Source organism: Maniola jurtina, chromosome 24 (assembly GCF_905333055.1).
Source record: "Maniola jurtina chromosome 24, ilManJurt1.1, whole genome shotgun sequence".
NCBI lineage: Eukaryota > Metazoa > Arthropoda > Insecta > Lepidoptera > Nymphalidae > Maniola > Maniola jurtina.
In genome coordinates, this window is record NC_060052.1 from 3,041,205 (window position 1) to 3,060,784 (window position 19,580).

A 19,580-nucleotide genomic window follows, 5' to 3' on the forward strand; every position below is an offset into this window, starting at 1 on the left:
TAAATTATTCCATGCAGTTACACCGTTTTGTTCATCAACTCCTCATTTCTCTATCTAAATCTGATGGCATCTGCGAGAACGTCGACTTGTAATCTTACATCTAATACCCGCCTTTTTGCAGACCCATAACGGCTGCGAACAAGGCAAAGAAAAACCCAGCCATTCCTGTCGCGCCTACTAACAGTATTAAACCGCCCATCATCACCGGAACTAGGGCAAAATATTTCAATTTGTACGCTAGCAATAAAGGCATCATGTACTTTGAATATTTCTTCGCTCTCTTCAGTTTGTGCTTGATCCTGTGGGGATGCAGTCCTCCTTTTGCAGAATCTTCTTCAGTTTCGTATTCACCATCTTCGTCGTCCTCATTGTCTTCTTCTTCTTCGGCTCCTAAGATATCTGAAATTTGAAAATTAAACTCATTATTTTTTTTAAATCAAAAAGAGGGGTGTTATAAGTTTGACAAGTGTATCTGTCTGTGGCATCGTAGCTCCTAAACTAATGGGCCGATTTTAATTTAGTTTTTTTTGTTTGAAAGGTGGCATGCTCGAGAGTGTTCTTAGCTATACTCCAAGAGAATCGGTTCAGCCGTTTGAAAGTTATCAGCTCTTTTCTAGTTACTGTAACCTTCACTTGTCGGGAGTGTTATAAATTTTTAATTTACACTTGTCAACTACTTATTCAGAGTCTAGGATCTTTTTAACCATGAAATTCTATTACCCATTGTCGTTTTGGTTATGTTTGTTGCATATTGGTCTAGTATACGTAAGTTGGGGTTTGCGAACCTTATCGAGAACTCTCAGGCTGAGATCTTTGGCTTTGCTCAGATTTAAGACACTGTTAAAACGAGACAGCTTTATACTGCTGCCATAAATCTGTCTCGTTTTAACTGAAACTTAAGTCTAAGCAAAGTCAAAGTGCTACAGATTTCAACCTAAGGAATGCAGATTTCCACACGATGTTTTATCACCCACACTTACAAGCTGATATCCGCAGCTTCATCCGCGTAGATTTAGGTTTTTGAAATCCTGTGGGAACTCTCTGACTAAAAAGTAGCCTATGCCCCTTTCCAACTTTTTAACTACATCCACGCCGATCCGAGCTCCGTTGCAGTGTGATAGACAAGCCAACAAACCAACAAACAAACACATTTTTGCGTGTTAATATGCGTAGTAATCCATGCCCTATACCTACAGCTACTAACGTGACTGAACCAACAGAACATTAAAATATAAATAATACAAAACTAGCAGACGCCCGCGACTTCGTCCGCGTGGATTCAGGTTTTTCAAAATCCCGTAGGATTGATTTTCCGCGATAAAAAGTAGCCTATGTTTTTAATCCAGGGTATAATTTATATCCATTCCGAATTTCAGTCCGTTCAGTAGTTTTTGCGTGAAGGAGTTACAAACATACACACATACTTTCGCCTTTATAATATTAGTGTGATATTTCGTGATTATCCATAGTATATACTTAATATTATAAATGCGAAAGTGTGTCTGTCTGTCTGCTACGTTTTCACGGCCCAACCGCTGAACCGATTTTAATGTTTGGTACAGACTTGGGATACATCCCGGGGAAGGACATAGGCTACTTTTTATCCCAGAAAATCAAAGAGTTCCTACCGGATTAAAAAAAACCGAAATCCACGCGGGCGATGCCGCGGGTATCCTCTAGTTGTACATAATTTGAATAGACTATCACGTAATCCTAATGCCACCCAAACTATTTTATTTATGTAGTTAGTACACGCAATTAATTCACGCATACTTCATAGTTTCACTTATAGCGAATAATGATTAAAATTAAAATCTGTCCGTGCACTGAAAAAAGTTTAAATTACGACACTATTAACGATAATAATAATAATTACAAGAGAATGCTCGTTTAAAATCATTAAAAACGCATTTCTACACTTAAGAGGGGTCTCTCCGTCACTCGCTTCATACAAACGTAATTCCAATTTCATTTGAATATTAAGCAACCAAAGTCCATAAAATTTTGCAGACATATTCTAGAAACTAATATCTATGTCTGTGGTTTTCCAGATTTCTGTTAAAATGTTCGGTTTCAAAGTTACGCGGTCTTAAAAATTTACATACAAATCTTTGAGCCCCTGTAATTTTAAAACTACATATTTTTTGAAAAATCTAAAACACCACAGACACAGATATTAGTTTCTAGAATATGTCTGCAAAATTTCATGGACTTTGGTTGCTTAATATTCAAATGAAATTGGAACTACGATTGTATGAAGCGAGTGACGGAGAGAGCCCTGTTAATTATTTTGCGTTTTTGTAGCATGCGTTCATAATATCAGAGATTATATTTTTTATGTCTCTGATTTATATAAGGATAGAGCTACTCTGATATTATCAGTTGATTTGAATTTTAGCCGTTGTTTGAGTATATTTATTTTATAATTTATACTCTGTTTAATTACTTAAATACATCCATCATCGCTAATATTATAAATGCGAAAGTGTGTTAGTTTGTTGGATTGGCCTTCAACCACGCAACGGAGCAACGGGTGAACGTACTGTTTTTAACCCCCAACCCAAAAAGAGGGGTGTTATAAGTTTGACGTGTGTATCTGTGTGTCTCTGTGGCATCGTAGTGCCTAAACGAATGAACCGATTTTAATTTAGTTTTTTTGTTTGAAAGGTGGTTTGGTTTGATCGAGTGTTCTTAGCTATAATCCAAGCAAATCTGTTCAGCCGTTTGAAAGTTATCAGCTCTTTTCTAGTTACTGTAACCTTCACTTGTCGGGGGTGTTATAAATTTTTAATTTACACTTGTCCATGGATATAGTTAAGGACCAAGAGTGATTATATGCTACTTTTTATTTTAGGGATCCAAAAAGTTCTCAGGGTATTGTTACAGGCCTAAATGTGCCCAGACGAAGTTCGAACATTTACCTAAGACTTGTCCTAACTGACTGACAGACTAAACCGCTGGGGCTAGATACTTGAAATTTTGGTAGTAGCTTCGTTTTATAACCACTTAGACACTTACTAATAAAGGGGTTTTGGAAATGCCACCCTAAGAGAATAAAATAGGCGATGGATTGATCATGAAGATGATGATAATGATTGCAATTTAGATGTATAGTATTGCCCACTGAATAGTTACTAAATGTACCTACAAAATAATGGTGAAAAAAAAAGATTCCGACGAATTGAGAACATCCTCCTTTTTGGGAGTCGGTTAAAAATGAAACAAGTGACCAAAACTTCTTTATTAGTGAGTACCTAAGCATATGAGTAGATAGTCTATTCTCTGGCCTAATCACACTTAATATTATAAAGGCGAAAGTTTGTATGTATGTGTGTGTGTGTATGTTTGTTACTCCTTCACGCAAAAACTGCTGGACGGATTTGGCTGAAATTCGGAATGGAGATAGATAATATCCTGGATTAGCACATAGGTTACTTTTTATCCCGGAAAACCAAAGAGTTTCCACGGGATTTCGAAAAACCTAAATCCACGCGGTCGAAGTCGCGGGCTTCAGCTAGTAACTAATAAAAATGAAAGCTACACAGTGTCAGGATCACAATCACCTCTGATTGGTTGATGCTCGCTCACTAGTGGCTACAATGGATTGCTGCAACAATAACACCATAAATTCAGCCAATCACAACAATTGCGATTGTAATAATAATTGATGCAGGTTTTCCGCAATCGACCTACAGATCAATTAAAAATCAGTCGTGATATAAAAAACTAATAGAGTGTAAACTAAGTTGTAATATTGTAATCAAGTACAATCACTAAGTTTATCAACCTACAATTCAATCACATGCAACAAGACTTATTAACTATCAGTGCATTTAAAACACGCAATTCATATGCATTATTGCAATAAAAATGCATTATTGCAAATGGTAAACCGTGATAGCCTAGCGGTTAAAACGACCACCTCCAATTCGACAGGTCAGGGGTTAAATCCCGAGCAAGCACCTTTAATTTTTCGGAGCTAACCAAGGAAAATATGGCTGACAGTTCTATATAATGTTCTCAAAGGTGTGTGAATTCTGCCATTTTTAATCCCCGACCCAAAAAGAGGGGTGTTATAAGTTTGACGTGTGTATCTGTATGTGGCATCGTAGCTCCTAAACTAAGGAACCGATTCTAATTTAGTTTTTTTTTGTTGCTAAGGTGGCTTGATCGGGAGTGTTCTTAGCTATAATCCAAGAAAATCGGTTCAGCCGTTTGAAAGTTATCAACTCTTTTCTAGTTACTGTAACCTTCACTTGCCGGGGGTGTTATAAATTTTTAATTTACACTTGTATGTATATTGCTCACTGAATAGTAATTAATATTCGAAATGTGTTTTACTACAACGAGGAACTGAAATAGACGATTGATGACTGCTATGTAAATGTTTAACATTGCTCACTGAATTGTAACTAAATGTACAAAATGTATAAATCAGTTCAACTATAATGAGGAACCGAAGTTGACAGCATTTCATAAATGGTTATAGTAAGGTTCGTTGCATTGTCGCGTGACGACCAAAACTACACGCGATACTGTTAGAAGTCATAATGGATATTTACATTTTACTGTCCACAAGCGGAAAAGATTACAGCTTGGAATCGATGAAACTTAAGCCGCACGCACACCTGCACTGTGGAGTGGAGTGCAACTGAGCTGCTGCGTTTTATTAATTTTTTTATACAAAATAGGGACGCTTTTGGTCACCTGATGCTAAGTGATTACCGCCGCCCATGAACATTTGCAACACCAGAGGTACCGCCGATGCGTTGCCGACTTTTCAGGAATTTATTGGTCCGCCCCTTGAATAACCCCATGTTATCTAGTGGGAACACCGCCGATGGGAGTTCGTTCCACAGTTTGCATGTGCGTGGAAAAAAGGATCTGACACAACGGACGATGTGCACTAGGCATGCATGTTTTAAAGTTCTCCAAAAGGTACTGAAAGATGTGTGACATCTGCCAATCCGAACTAGGCTAGGGTGGTAGACTATGGCCAAACCATTTTCATTCTAATAGGAAACTCGTCCTCAGTAGTGAGCCAGCGATGGGTGATGATGTGTGTAATTTTGTGAATTATATACATACTAGCAAAATGTGCAGAAGACAAGTCACCAAAGCATCGCTAAGAATGCATGTAAATGTGAAATTGTTTATATTAACGAAAAAGAAATTAGGGAAATTCAGTCTTTTTTGATGACAAAATCCATTAGCTAAAATACATTTGAACTTAAATCGAGCTTTAACTTTTTTTACATACAGTTCAGATTGGTAAAATTGAAACAAAACAGAGGAGACTAAGAGCGTGTGCTTGAAGTCGCTTCCGCTGTTCCAAAATAAAATAAAGTTGAGTTTATGTTTTTATAAAAACACACTACGCCTCGGTTCCACTCCACTCTGTTAGTGTGCGTTGCGCCTAAAGCCTCTTTGGTTCAGAGAACAGCGTTTGACGGCGAAGCTATAATGGAAGGTAATGATAGGGAGGTACTAGGGCATTTTCAAAATTAAACCTCTTCTAGCAACTTTCTGTTATCTTGATCTACAGGTTTGATTAAATTGATCGCTTTCCTATTATTATGAATGGTTTACCTATAAAAGTAAAATTTAATGATATTCCAAATTTTTTTTTGAATATTAAATTCTGCACATTATGTAGGTACTTATATCAAAATTTTATATTTGTGTGTGTGAAAATTAACCTAATTAACATATTTATATTTAAAAGAAGAATAATGCCATAAAATTAGTATGATTTGCTCACTATGAATAATGAACTTCGTGAGATTTTAGTGTGTGCCAAGAGTAATTAAGATAATAAAAGTAAGACGAAGAGGACGATGAAAATAGTTTAGAAATCAAAAGTGCATTATCATGTAGAAAAGTGAGGTAAACTAACAAAGAAAATGAATTGAAATTTTAAAGCGAGATAGGGATGTGCTGACAAATGAATTGTAATGTAACGTACACGACAATGATCTTCTAGAAGCAGATTGTGGCTCTGGCAACTCTTCAGGCTCTTCTGTGATTGGATCTATATTAGCATCCAGCGATCTCTTCTCCAGTCCCTGGCTTCTTATCAAAGGTATCGCCTGAGGTTCAAACGATCCACCTCTGAGAGGGTTATATACAGGTTCCTTCCTCTCCGTACTTTTCTCTTTGGGAATTGCAAAATAATTGCCAGGGAAAAGTATCTCCGTCTTGTATTTGTTATCTTGTGTGTAATAGACGTTCTTTTCTTGTGGCGTTTCCTGAACTCTCTTCAAGGGTATCGCTCGCGGTCGAAATGCGTAAGGGGTGAAGTTCTTCGTAACTCTAGATGTCCTAGCTGAATTTGGGTTACTGTAACTTGAAGGTATCACAATTGAGGCACTGGTCACATTTACAACTGATGACCCGTCACTATTCGAAGCACTTGATAATGACCAAAGTTTCGTAAGCTTATTGTCATAGTCCTGATCGGCTGATGTTAGTACAGCGTAGCACAATACCACTATCGTTTGACACCTCAGCCTCGTTTGGAGCTTCATGTTGATCGATAAGGGATCCACCGGTTGATTAGCAACGCGTCACTGGTTACACAACAGCCCTCACTTCACTTTCTACTAAATTTATGCCTACTGCCTCACCCCTCCTCGATCCACCATTTTGTACCAAGCGATCGCGCAAAACTGAATCACTATCGTTGAAAGACGTTATATTTATACATGTGTAACTATAAACTTGCGTTTTTCCAGACTATTCACGGTCGGACGGACTCGCGGAACCTAAGTTGGCTGGCTGTAATTCCGATATGGGCGAAAAGTAGAGTCAACCGAAATATAACAAGACATCTCCTGCCATGGCTGCGCACGCGTCGCTTGTTCTCGTAATGGCTTCTGTATCAATTTTCTCGAGATAGAGACCCCGCTATCTAATTTGTGATGTCGTTACAATTTTGTCATTATTTCGACATAATTTTCATGTCAACAATAAGTCTTCGGAACGGATGGGATGCTTCAAAATTCAAAATAAGATGTTGCAAGAAGAGACGATACCTAAAATCTTAGCGCAAGCTTAATTGACTGTAACCTAAATGTTGACCTTTTTGGTTCTTTTTAGTCTCCGTACCTCAAAAGGAAAAACGGAACCCTTATAGGATCACTATGTTGACCGTCCATCCGTCCGTCAGTCCGTCCGTCCGTCCGTCCTGTCTGTCAGCCAACGCCAACACAGACGAAGTCCGCCCCAACATATTCCTTTTAATTAGAACTAAACTCTGATAGAGGTGGTACTTATGTGCGTTTCAAGCAATCAAATATCACTTGTTTTAAAGGTGAAGGAAAACATCGTGAGGAAATGTGCATAACTGAGAGTTATCAAAGGTGTGTGAAATCTGTCAATGTACACTTGACCAGTGTGGTGAACTATGGTCGGAATTCTTCTGGTTGTGAGAGTAGACCCGTGCACAGTTGTGGGCTGATGATCGGTTGACAATGATGGCGATTATGTATTGCTTTCATTGATGCTGAGTCTACAATGCAATATTTGGTACACTGTTTCATGGATCGGCACTTATCTAATTTAATACACTTTTGATCAATCATCCCACTTCACACTGATATTATAAAGGCAAAAGTTTGTGTGTATGTGTATGTTTGTTACTCCTTCACGCAAAAACTATGGACGGATTGGGCTGAAATTTAGAATGGAGATAGATTATACCCTGGATTAGCACATAAGCTATACTTTTTATCCCGAAAAATCAAAGAGTTCCCACGGGATTTTTAAAAAACCTACATCCACGCGAACGAAGTCACGGGCATCAGCTAGTTATTTATAGATCTTTATTAATAAATCCGTGCGAGCGGCGGCCGGCGGCGGCGCGGGCGATGGGTTAGTGATGATGATGATAATGGACGATAAGCCGTTGTATCGTGCAAATTGGATGATATTATACCCACTTGATACACGATGATTTCGTGAATTGTGACGTAGACATCAGCTAAGAGAGGATTTTTGAAAATTCAACCCCAGGGCTACAATATAATATAGGGGTTTGAAATTTGTGTAGTCAACGTGAACGAAGTTAGCTAGTTATACAATAAATATTTATAAATTGAACATGATTACAATCGTAACATTTGTAATTATTACACACAATATAATTATTGCATGAATGATTCAACTAATAAATTATCTATTCATACCTACTATCCATACTAATATTAAAAAACCGGCAAACGGGATTCAGACTCGCGCACCGAGGGACGGAACCCTTGGATATTTTTTTCGATATTTTGCACGCTAGACCAAAAACTATTATGCATAAAAATAAACAATAATCTGTTTTAGAATGTACAGGTAAAGCCCTTTCAAATGATAGAGTTATCTCACTTTGAAAATTGAAAATACTAATTATTATTTTGTTCATGAACATATTATAATTTTGTTTTGTGATGTAACCACAAATTCACGGTTTTAGGATTTTTCCCCTAACGTGAGCTATAAGACCTACCTACCTGCCAAATTTCACGATTCTAGGTCAACGGGAAGTACCATGTAGGTTTTCTTGATAGACACGACAGACGGACAGACAGACAGACAGACAGACAACAAAGTGATTAGGGTTCCATTTTTCTTTTTGAGGTAGGGAACCCTAAAAAGCGAAAGTGTATCTAGTCCTTGTAGCTTTTCACGATCCATCATTCTATTTAACCAATTTAGACTTTGGTACAGAGATGCAAGCTTCTTGCATCCCGAAGACGGACATATTATTATAGTTATTACTTTTTATCCCGGAAAATCCAAGACTCCCCGCGCAATTTTTTGAAATATTTACGCAGACGGCGTCGAGAGCATCAGCTACTGGCATAATAAATTGTATATCGAATGACTGAAAAGAGAAACCGCCACGTTTCTTGCTGGGTCTTCTCGGTAGGAAGGACATTCCGAACATTCAAAGCACTTGTAAAAGTTTATCTGAATAAAAAATTTTCTGTTTCCATTTCTAAAATAGCGTATCATATCGGCACAGATAATAAATTTGATTAAGTAAGCTGCCATAGTCCAGTGGTTAAGACGTGTGCCTCTCAGACTTGGGCGCGTTTGGAACCCTCGTAGCTTCAGTTTTAAGTTACGTAATTAATTATCACCACTATATCGTACAAATTTAACAATTTCGACCATCAAAAAGAGTACAATTGAAAAAATTTGAATAAATGATTTTGACTTTGACTTTGACTCCTATTCGGACGGTAGGGGATCCGACCCTGCCCCTAAAATTTTTCGGAAATGTGTGCGTTTTAAGCAATTAAATATATCACTTGGATTGGAATGGTGAAGGAAAACATCGTGAGGAAACCTGCCTGTCTGGAAGTTCTTCATGTAATGTTCTCAAATGTGTGTGAAGTCTGTCATCCCCACTTGGCCAGCGGACTCTGGCCTAAATCCTTCTCATTCTGAGAGGAGACCCGTCCTCAGTAGTGTGTCGGCGATGGATAGACAATGATATGATGGTGATAATGAATTTGCTTTCATTGATGCTGACTCTACAATGCAATATTTGGTACACTGTTTCATGGATCGATACCTATCTAATTGAATTCATTTTAATTGATCAATCATTATTTATAGATCTTAATTAATTAATCTAATTAAGGATTGCATGACACATATATCGTCTTCCTATTGTTATAGGCTAGGTAGTTATTTAAGTATGGAAGTGTGTGTTTCCGAGCGCATGCGTGCGCCACGCGCGATTTGGACGCGAGCGACGACTCCATGTTCCGCAAATCTGAGGATAGCTTATTACACTAGCTCTTTAACACGTCGCCCTCCTTGGTGCAGTGGTGAGCGTATCGAACCCGGGACCTCCTACTAATAAGACCACAAGGTCTTATTAGTAGGAGGTCCCGGGTTCGATTCTCAGCAGGGGTTTGGAATTTCTTGGTCTGGTCTGGTCTAGTGGGAGACTTGGCCGTGGCTAGTTACGGTCCTACTGGCAAAGGCGTACCGCCAAGCGATTTAGCGTTCCGGTACGATGAGGTGCAGAAAACAAACGAGTGTGAGTTTAATGGAAGTGTGTATGTTTATTGTTTATACACACTTCCATTAAACACATGCACACATGCATGCGTGCGCCACGCGCGGCTTTGACGCGAGCGACAACTCAGTAGTGCGGGTCTTCTCCGTTTGGTCGGAACGGCCAAGCGGGGGTACGGGCCTCAAGGCATGGCCTCCTTACCCGGGTGAGGCGCAGGGCAACTTTGTGCCCTGGTGACGAGCTTTTAGCCGGGATTTCACCGGCTAGGGCCTGCCATCTTGGCTTATGGCCCTAGTGGACTTCTTTACTATCGACGACTCGGTGCTCCGCAAATTTTTATTATTTTATTATTTATTTATGGGAACTAGCATTGGAATGCTCAGAACCATTATGGTCTTCGGCTAGTAGTTAGTGACGCTAGCGCTTTGAAACGCCGGTGGCGTTCCCTAGCGCAGTGGTAGGCGCTGTGTATTATTAGTGGGAGCTCCAGGGTTCGATTCCCGGCAGGGGTTAGGAATTTTATAATTTCTAAATTTCTGGTCTGGCCTGGTAAGAGGCTTCGTCCGTGGCTAGTTACCATCTTACTGGCAAAGCCGTAAGACCAAGTGAATTAGCGTTCCGGTACGATGACGTGTAGAAAACAAACTAAAGAGTTTGCACGGATTCTAATAAAACTAAATCCACATGGATGAAGTCGTGGATTTCATTTATTTAGTATAGAGATATGTTGCATTCTGGAGACGGGGACATACGATACTTTTTATAATACGCAATACGCATGTTTATGTAGTTAGGCTGTTTCGTGCGCTAGTGTACAAGCTATGTGTGTGTCATTATTCAATTACGGAATAGTACAAAGTTTTTGTAGAGTGGATCTTTGATAATGAATATCTAATTGGCAGCAAAAGTGAATTACTATGTTTTATCGTTTAATTAATCAACGTGTCATGAAAAGTGTCTAGTAAACGGGCTATAAAAGTTGCATCTTGCTATGAAATTGCTATAATCACACATTTATTTATGTCACACTAATAATATTATAAAGGCGAAAGTTTGTGTGTGTGTGTGTGTGTGTGTGTGTGTGTGTGTGTGTGTTTGTTACTCCTTCACGCAAAAACTACTGAACGGATTGGGCTGCAATTTAGAATGGACATAGATTATATCCTGGATTAGCACATAGGCTACTTTTTATCCCGGAAAATCGAAGAGTTCCCACGGGATTTTTAAAAACCTACATCCACGCGAACGAAGTCGCGGGCATCAGCTAGTAATATCTATAGTTCACTGCGTTACATGCTAGAGAAGGCAACGCGTGTACACAATTTGCATCTAGTTGCCATACAAAACAAAATGAATAATTAGTTATAAGCTGATTCCTCATTTCTGTGAGTTGCCATAAATATTGTAGAAGTTGCATCAATTAAGTGTATCTACACTTCTTACGTGTTTCTCCATACAAACGTATACGCCTATTATTCTATTCTTTGTTTTTCTAGAATCTAGATCTATAACTAAGCCTTTTATCGATTTATCTCTTTTATCTATGCCTTAAAACAATTAATATCGTAAAATTTTTTTGGGCCCTTGAAAAATTTCTGCTTTAGGGCTTTTGAGGCAACTTCGTGCGTAAATCACACTAATCACACTTCACACTACTAATATTATAAAGGCGAAAGTTTGTATGTATGTCTCACATGTGTACGTATGTGTGTATGTGTGTGTGTGTATGTTTGTTACTCCTTCACGCGAAAACTACTGGACGGATTTGGCTGAAATTCAGAATGGAGATAGATAATATCCTGGATTAGCACGTAGGGTACTTTTTATCTATATAGAGAAACTGTGGAATAATATCTGTGGAAACAGAACAATTTTAGGTTCCACCCGCCAACGGGTTATTGCTTTAATGAAGCGGGCTCCTTGATCATTCTGTTTGCGTCCACTGCTGGACATAGACCTTCCCAAGAGCGAGCCACCACACGCGGTCCTCCGCCTTCCTCATCCACCTACATCCCGTTACCTTCCTAAAGTGCGTCCACATACTGCTCTACTCGCGCAATTAATCGCGATGCGCCGCACTAGGTCGCTTGCCTTTGCAACGCGATGGACGTCGAAACTGTGGCAGCGTGCGCGCTATTGCATACTTACCGAAAAAATAGGGAGCGATGGGCGTGAACGAGGAACATGCGAGTAGCGCGGCCACACTACGTCTCTGCCTCCGTTCCTCGCATCTTCCCATGCCACACGGGCAGTGTGTGTACGGGGGGTAAGGTCGTCAGTCCAGGGGGCTGTGCTTGCTGCTACACGGTCTCCACTCCAGAACACGTCTGCCCCAGCGGCCATTGGTTCTCTGACAGAATGGCTTATAATAGGTTTATGATAGGGATAGGCTTGCGCTTTGCAAAGCCTTTGTCACTCTTCAGGACTTTTACCAAAGTATCCATAAACCCATTATTAACCATCATAATTCATAACCTTCCAATAAACACATTTTTTTAGTAAACATAATAACTTTTATGTACTACACACTCGATGGGCCATCATCATCATTATCAACATGGCATGTGTGTCTGATACTTGTCTTAGGGATGATGGAGCTAAAAGCTGTAGACTGAAAAGAGCTTTTCAGTCTACAGCTTTTGAAGACCTCCCTGGCACAGTGGTCATACTAGTGGGAGGTTTCAGGTTCGATCCCTGGCAGGGCATTGGAATTCAAAAATTTCTTTTCTGGTCTCGCTGGTGAGAGGCTACCGTCATGGCTAGTTAGTATTTAGTAGTAGTAAGTACCACTTTACTGGAAAAGCATGTGCCGCCAAACGATTTAGCGTTCCGGTACGATGCCGGGCAGAAACCAAAGGAGGAGGGAATAAAAACTGTCATACATCTGCCAGGTTAACCCGCTTCCATTTTAGACTGCATCATCACTTACCACCACGTGAGATTGCATTCAAGGGCTAACTTGTATCTGAATAAAAATAAAACAAAGTTTTTCAATCCAATGGCTTTTGGTTCGCAGTTATTCTATCCATCAAAGAGATAGAATATTAGATTATTTATTAGAACTATATTGTGCTGTCTATCCAGTGCAGCTTTTGGATATTAACAAGTTAGAATAAAATAAATAAAGTTTAGTATAATTTATTAAATTGTCAATTAGTTACAATAATTTAATAAATAAACTTAAATAAATTATACACAGCAAGTCCTTAAGGCTAGTAAGTATACAAAGTGTTTTTATAAAAAATACAAAAAAATCGTTCTTTTTATAAGAACAATTATTAAAAAAAAATATTAACTAAGAATGGAACATAAGTAATTGAGTTTTATTTGAATATAAATATTGAATTGCTACAATAATACCAAACTATATTAAATATTTTTGGAAAATATAATTGATTTTAAGACAAAAAATAATTATCATTTACATAATATTCTATTTATAATTATTTTAAAATTTTGGATTTATTGTTTTTTAGTAAAATTCCACAAATACCATGATATATTTCAAAATTCCTTTTTTTATTGAGCATATAATATTTTATACCTGCTAATTAAATTAATACTTAAGCAGTAAAAAATAAATATTGAACACCTCAGAAATTCAGTTTTTTCATTCATATTATCTTCTGAATTTAAAATTGCCTATTTCCTTTATTTGTAGTGTTTTTGGCTTACAACAACTGTTGGTATTAAGTTTGATACTTAATATTTTTATAAATTCATAGATCATAGATCATAGATTAATAATATATTGCTCCGGCAGTCATGACTTATCAATTTTTATTTATATACACATAGTAACTTAAAAAGAAGATACTTAAAGCTTATACCGTATAATAACAATCATTATTCAAGATTAATTAATATTATTATTACTCTTTTTTTTAAATTCTCATCATCAACCATCATATGGATTATAGATAGCATAATGTTATAATATGTTAGTTTATGTAGCGTAATTTGGATCATCCATATTAAAAAAATATACGTGTACGTAATATTAACAATTATAGGTAGTTATGTAAATAGCTATGATTAAAGCTGCTAATGAAATGTTAAAACAATGTAGAAATCAATATTATTAATATTATGTATGCACATAATTTTATATTACTGATTATTAATTATTTCGTATACTCGCATGTACCAACATAATGTGTGTAATCGGCTTAATAATAACAAATTATGCATGAATTAATAAATTAAAAGCTAGAATAAGTTATTAAGTTCTAAGTTTTTTTATGATTAGGTACAGTGGCATGAAACAATATGCTTAAAATGTTTAAACAACATTATTTAATACCATAATTTCCAATCCTATAAAGGTGCCTCCAGATCATGTCACAAGTTATAAACTTTTGTTGCTTGTGCTGTATCTACATTACTAAATCAGTTATTCTTAAGCCTCATTTACGCCAGAGCAAAATAGTGTGACATTGTGGCATGCTACAAGGTTATACCTACGTCTCTTTCTTTCATTCCACAATGTATTGCTGAGGGTTGTGACCCCTTTCCAATAATAACATGCACACCTTATCATCATACGAATCACCTTACCATCACGGCATTCCGAACCAGTGGTAAATTATTATTTGACGATTCAAAGGCACTTGTAAAAGTTTATTTGAATAAAAATCTATTCAACTAACACAAAATAGACTGCGGTCGCAAAATTGATGTTTCTAATTATAGCATGCCACATTTTCGCATGTTGTTTCTCCAGTGTAAAACAGCCTTAAGATTGCCGACGGCACCGGTAGTTACTATCACTTCTTATCATAATTATTCTAATCATTGACCGTATTATATCGTAATTATTCTAAGGAATTCTTAGTCGAGTTTAACGTGGAAAGTCTGGAATCCTCTAATGATTACCATTCTTCTTCCACAATTCTTCTGAGCGAGGATCTTCTTCAGAGAAAATTAGAAGTTAGAAGAATTGTGACGGGTTGTGAACCTAACAGGTAGCGGCTTTCAAGTTTTGGCAAAGAGTACTTTACAGTTATTTGACCGTAGTTTCAGTCCATTGTAAAGGTTTGGACAAACATAACGCGCGAACGCGCGCCAACGTGGTTCTTTTAACTTGTATCTAATACAAGGAAGTTAACGCTTCTTTTGCTTGAGGCCCCCTGGCTCAAGTGTTAGAGGCGCTGGGATAATCAAACCCTTATGTAGGTATAACTGGTGACGTGTAGCACAATTTCAAAATTAACATTTATTTCTTTCTTTCTTAACGTTTCTTCCGTTAAGACGTTTATATCGCAGAGGAAGCTGTCATCCTACGCATTTGGTCCGGCCAGTTCCTTGTGTATCCATCCATCCATTCAACCATCCATCCTGTACTCGCTTTCGCTTTCGACTTTATGGAAAGTGTGCAACCAGTCACTACACACAGTCCACTGCCTTCAAAACGACTTCAAAAACGTGGCGGAAAGTGATGCACCCACTTTCCACTTCAATGTCCTGCCCTGATATTACCGTCGCGCGCTATTTCTGTCCAAACCCTTACTGATACTAATCTCTTTAAGTCTTATCCAAAGATTTAGAAGAAGATTTTTGCCTTAGTATATATATATTTGGAGTTCTGTGGTCTTATCCTACTGATTATTCTTATAAGCCTTGTAAGCTAAGTCGTTGGCATAGGATCTCTTATCCCATCCGCCGCCGCCACCACCACCACCGGATGACCATCCGTGGCTCTCATGACCACCGCCACCACCACCATTCTTCTGTGCGATGATCTTCTTCAGTGCGATGATGCCGGCCAGAAGTAGCGCAATCTGAAAAGGAAAAAAGTTTTTTTAAATATACTTTTTTTTTTCTCTCTCGTCTGGCTTTACAAAGATTAGCCACAATGTCAAGTTTGTAGTTATTTGTAACAAGTTAGTTAAACTATACAAGTATGGACCCCGTCTGTGCCGGCGCTCGCCGACATATATGCACGGCACCCCCTTCGAGTGCTTTCCACTCAGTTTTAACAAAAAAAAAACACTCCCATGAGGCAGAGCGCGCCCGCCAGCTAACGCCAACACAGACGAAGTCCTTAAATATACTTTCTCATACAAGTAGTCCAATTTGATGATGATGATGATTAACCCATAGTCATATCACTACTGAGCACGGGTTTCTATAGAAGGAGAGGAATTTGGTTATAACCCACCACGCTGTCCAAGTGTTTTTTTTTCAATGCAGATACAAGTTAGGCCTTTACTGCAATCTCACCGAGTGGTAAGTGATGATGCAGTCTAAGATGGAAGTGGGCTAACCTGGAAGGGGTATGACAGTTTTTATTAAATTAACCCCTTTGGATTCTACACGGCATCGTACCGGAATGCTAAATCGCTTGGTGGCACGGCTTTGGATGGAGCGAGTGACGGAGAGACCCCTCTTAACTATTAAAGATGATTACGTTTTTCTTACACTGTTGGGGGGGGGGGGGGGGGGGGGGGGGCTGGTTGCAAAGTATCTCAAAGTATCTCTGTACCAAGTACTGTTTTAGTTTCTGGGATCCTAGATACAAACTATCCGTGACCTTTCGTCAAACAACAGACAGACACACTTTCGCATTTATAGTATTAAGTATAAGTATGGATATTGTAGGTGAAGCCCTTTAGATTACCTGCACAACATTAGCATATCTTTAAGCCTATCAGCTCAGCTTATTGTATAACTGCAGTGAAGCCTGCAATATGCAGCAGAAATACCTACTATGAATTCTAAGATTCTAAGATTTATTGTTTTTAGGATTCCGTAGCTCAAAAGAAAAACGGAACCCTTATAGGATCACTTCATTGTCTGTCTGTCTATTGGTCCATCTGTCGTGTCTGTTAAGAAAACCTATAGGGTAGGTAATTTCCATTGACATATAATCATGGACAGGTAGTCTCAAAATACATAACAGAGGTGCCCACGCGCTTGAACTGAACTGCAGCTGAACTGCGCGTCGCGACAGCGCCCCGCACGATATTCTCTCCAGCCGCGCCACGCGGCAGTGACGTACGCGCGTCGCGGCTGGAGAGAATATCGTGCGGGGCGCTGTCGCGACGCGCAGTTCAGCTGCAGTTCAGTTCAAGTGCGAGGGCACCTTTAACGTGGTGAAATTTTCCTAAATACCTAATTATAGTATAGACAAATAATGACGCAGGATTTTTAGAAATTTTTATGCAAGCCGTAGGTGGTCACTATAATAGTGATAGTGATGGCAAAAAGGGTATTGATAAGTTACTAGTTAAGTAACAGCACAACAATAAAATGATAACGTGTTGATAACACTTGAAGATTTTACTTTAATATCTAATGACGAGGATTAGAGATAGATAAAGAAACTATTTACTTAAGTTTTATCGATATAGAATGCGAACGTTTCGTAACAGTACTCAAATACCATTTAAATACATATTTTTTTAACTTAATAAGAGTAACCACATTACTAAACTAATTAGTGGTTATTACTGCGGTTATACAATTTTTTTGTAAACCATAAAAAACTATAGCTGTTTAGAAATAGGTAACAAACGTGAAGAAATAACAAAAAATGCACCAAAAGTACCAAACATAAAAGAACAATCAAACAAAATTATCTCAGCGCCATATTTATTTTTCCAACAATAGATTTCGCAATGATATTCTATATATTAGAATATATAGAATATAATTTTTTCATATAAACCTGTGAGGACCAGGCAAACGGACCAATCAGAAGCGTCATAATCTAACGACCAGTGAAATTGTGAAAATATCGTTGCCTTACAATATCACTGTAGTGTCCCCGTGACATTACAATGTCACTAAAACCAGACCGATAAATTGTAAGTAATGAAGTCAATTGACAATCTACCGTTCAATTATAATATCACTAGCGAGATTGTAATATCACGGCTTTGACAATATACCTGCGACATTTACAACGGAAATCACTCACGATAGTTTAAACGCTTAAGGTGTTTGAGGTTATCCGATTTTCTTGAGTTATTTTCAGAAGAATACTTAATCATCGATTTAAGTAAATCTCTTACGGCGTGAAATAAACACAAGCCGCACGAGATTTACTTTAAACGACAAGAAAATGTGTTTAATCCTTAACTTTTCTTGGATTTTCTTGAATTTTTCGTTTCCATTATAATGTATTTACTTGCTGTAAGCTTCGCGTGGATGTCGGTTTACAGTTTGTACTGAAGTGAACTAGCAGAATGCGAGTGTTACCTGCTTCGGAAAACAGGTTACCCGTAATAGAATTACAATTAGAGTGATGTAATACAGAGCGGTGTTTTGTTATCAAGAAAAGAATTACCCCTTTTTATTTGAAACATGATATATTTTTATTTAACTGTAAATAACTGTAACAATATTAAAATGTTTAGTATAAGACCGGTATTCATAACTTTTATAAATTGCGAAATATTTTAGCATAAATATTATGCCCAAGATAAATTATAAAATGTTTATTTCACTTTTATTTATGTACGTACGTACTTATCATAAAATTAAACAAAAACTTTTATTTAGACTTTTTTTTTGTTTTGTCAACAATTGTAATGTTTCTAATTGCTATGTACCTTATATCTGCCAATCAATTTTACTAGGTGTTGTGAGCTTTTATAATTAGGTAATTAATTTTTGTGTACCTTTTTCAATAAATAAATAAATAAATAAATTAATGATGTGAGATTTGGAAATAAAGGCTTTATTTATTTATTTATTTGTGTTAATCCAGGATAATATTGTAATCTATCTATATTCCAAATATCAGCTGAATTCGTCCAGTAAATTTGTGTTAAAAAATAACGAACATAAACACATACACACACTCACATAAAAACTTTACAATATTAGTGTGATCAGTGATTACCCATTTACAGGGAGGTCTTGCTTATCCTGGCAACATTAACCTACTCGAGTGAAACAGTAAATGGTCCATCGAAGGTCACGAATAATACAGACGATGTTTGGTAATTCCTGTTTTACCCTTTCATCAAGAGCCAATATAAACTTTATGTAAAGCATTTTAAAGTTGAAAATAAGTTATTATTTATTTGTTATGATAATAAAGTTTTAAATGCTGGCTGGCTGGTGTCAATGACCATTGCGAGCAGGTTTTATTCGAATTAACTTGATAACATTAAGTAATAGCCACGATATACAATAAGTAATTAAGTTTGAAAGTGGTAAAGGAGCATAAGATTGTAACCACGCACATTAGTGAACGTTATTTTAACAGGGCTCTCTCCGTCACTCACTCCATACAATCGCAGTTCCAATTTCATTTGAATATTATGCAACCAAAGTCCATCAAATTTTGCAGAAATATTCTAGAAACTAATATCTGTGCCTGTGGGTGTTTTAGATTTTTCTAAAAATATGTAGTTTTAAAATTACAGGGGCTCAAAGATTTGTATGTGAATTTTTAAGACCGCGTAACTTTGAAACCGAATATTTTAACAGAAATCTGGAAAACCCCAGGCATAGATATTAGTTTCTAGAATATGTCTGCAAAACTTTATGGACTTTGGTTGCTTAATATTCAAATAAAATTGGAACTACGTTTGTATGGATCGAGTGA

General features: G+C 37.4%; 2 protein-coding genes and 1 long non-coding RNA gene across 4 annotated transcripts in view; 1 reads left to right on the forward strand and 2 right to left on the reverse strand.

The window, feature by feature from the left end:
- LOC123877558 lies at positions 1-6,636 on the reverse strand. The gene is made up of 2 exons (XM_045924376.1): positions 5,966-6,636; positions 1-399 (listed from the first exon to the last, which is right to left on the reverse strand). The coding sequence occupies exons 1-2, from the start codon at positions 6,525-6,527 to the stop codon at positions 101-103; spliced, it is 861 nt and encodes a 286-aa protein (XP_045780332.1). The 5' UTR covers positions 6,528-6,636; the 3' UTR covers positions 1-100.
- LOC123877594 overlaps positions 278-19,580 on the forward strand; it is a 24,332-nt gene continuing 5,029 nt past the window's right edge. Inside the window, exons 1-2 of the long non-coding RNA XR_006798625.1 lie at positions 278-289; positions 2,181-2,192. This is a non-coding gene — a long non-coding RNA (uncharacterized LOC123877594). The remainder of the gene's footprint in view (positions 290-2,180; positions 2,193-19,580) is intronic.
- LOC123877570 overlaps positions 15,543-19,580 on the reverse strand; it is an 18,467-nt gene continuing 14,429 nt past the window's right edge. Inside the window, exons 1-2 of one of the 2 annotated variants that reach the window (XR_006798615.1) lie at positions 17,943-18,306; positions 15,702-15,801 (exon numbers count right to left, since the gene is read on the reverse strand). Coding sequence is in view for 1 of the 2 variants with exons in the window: in XM_045924386.1 (XP_045780342.1) it covers positions 15,619-15,801 (183 nt within the window). In the remaining variant the exon portion in view is untranslated. Of the gene's footprint in view, positions 15,802-17,942; positions 18,307-19,580 lie in introns of those variants that run through there. The other variant, XM_045924386.1, reaches the window with a different exon arrangement.

Bases quoted from the DNA above. Each gene is read 5' to 3' on its own strand.
- LOC123877558 (XM_045924376.1), bottom strand. From the start codon at position 6,527: ATGAAGCTCCAAACGAGGCTGAGGTGTCAAACGATAGTGGTATTGTGC. The intron at 400-5,965 runs GTACGTTACATT...TTCAAATTTCAG, and splicing joins TTCTAGAAGATCATTGTCGT to ATATCTTAGGAGCCGAAGAA.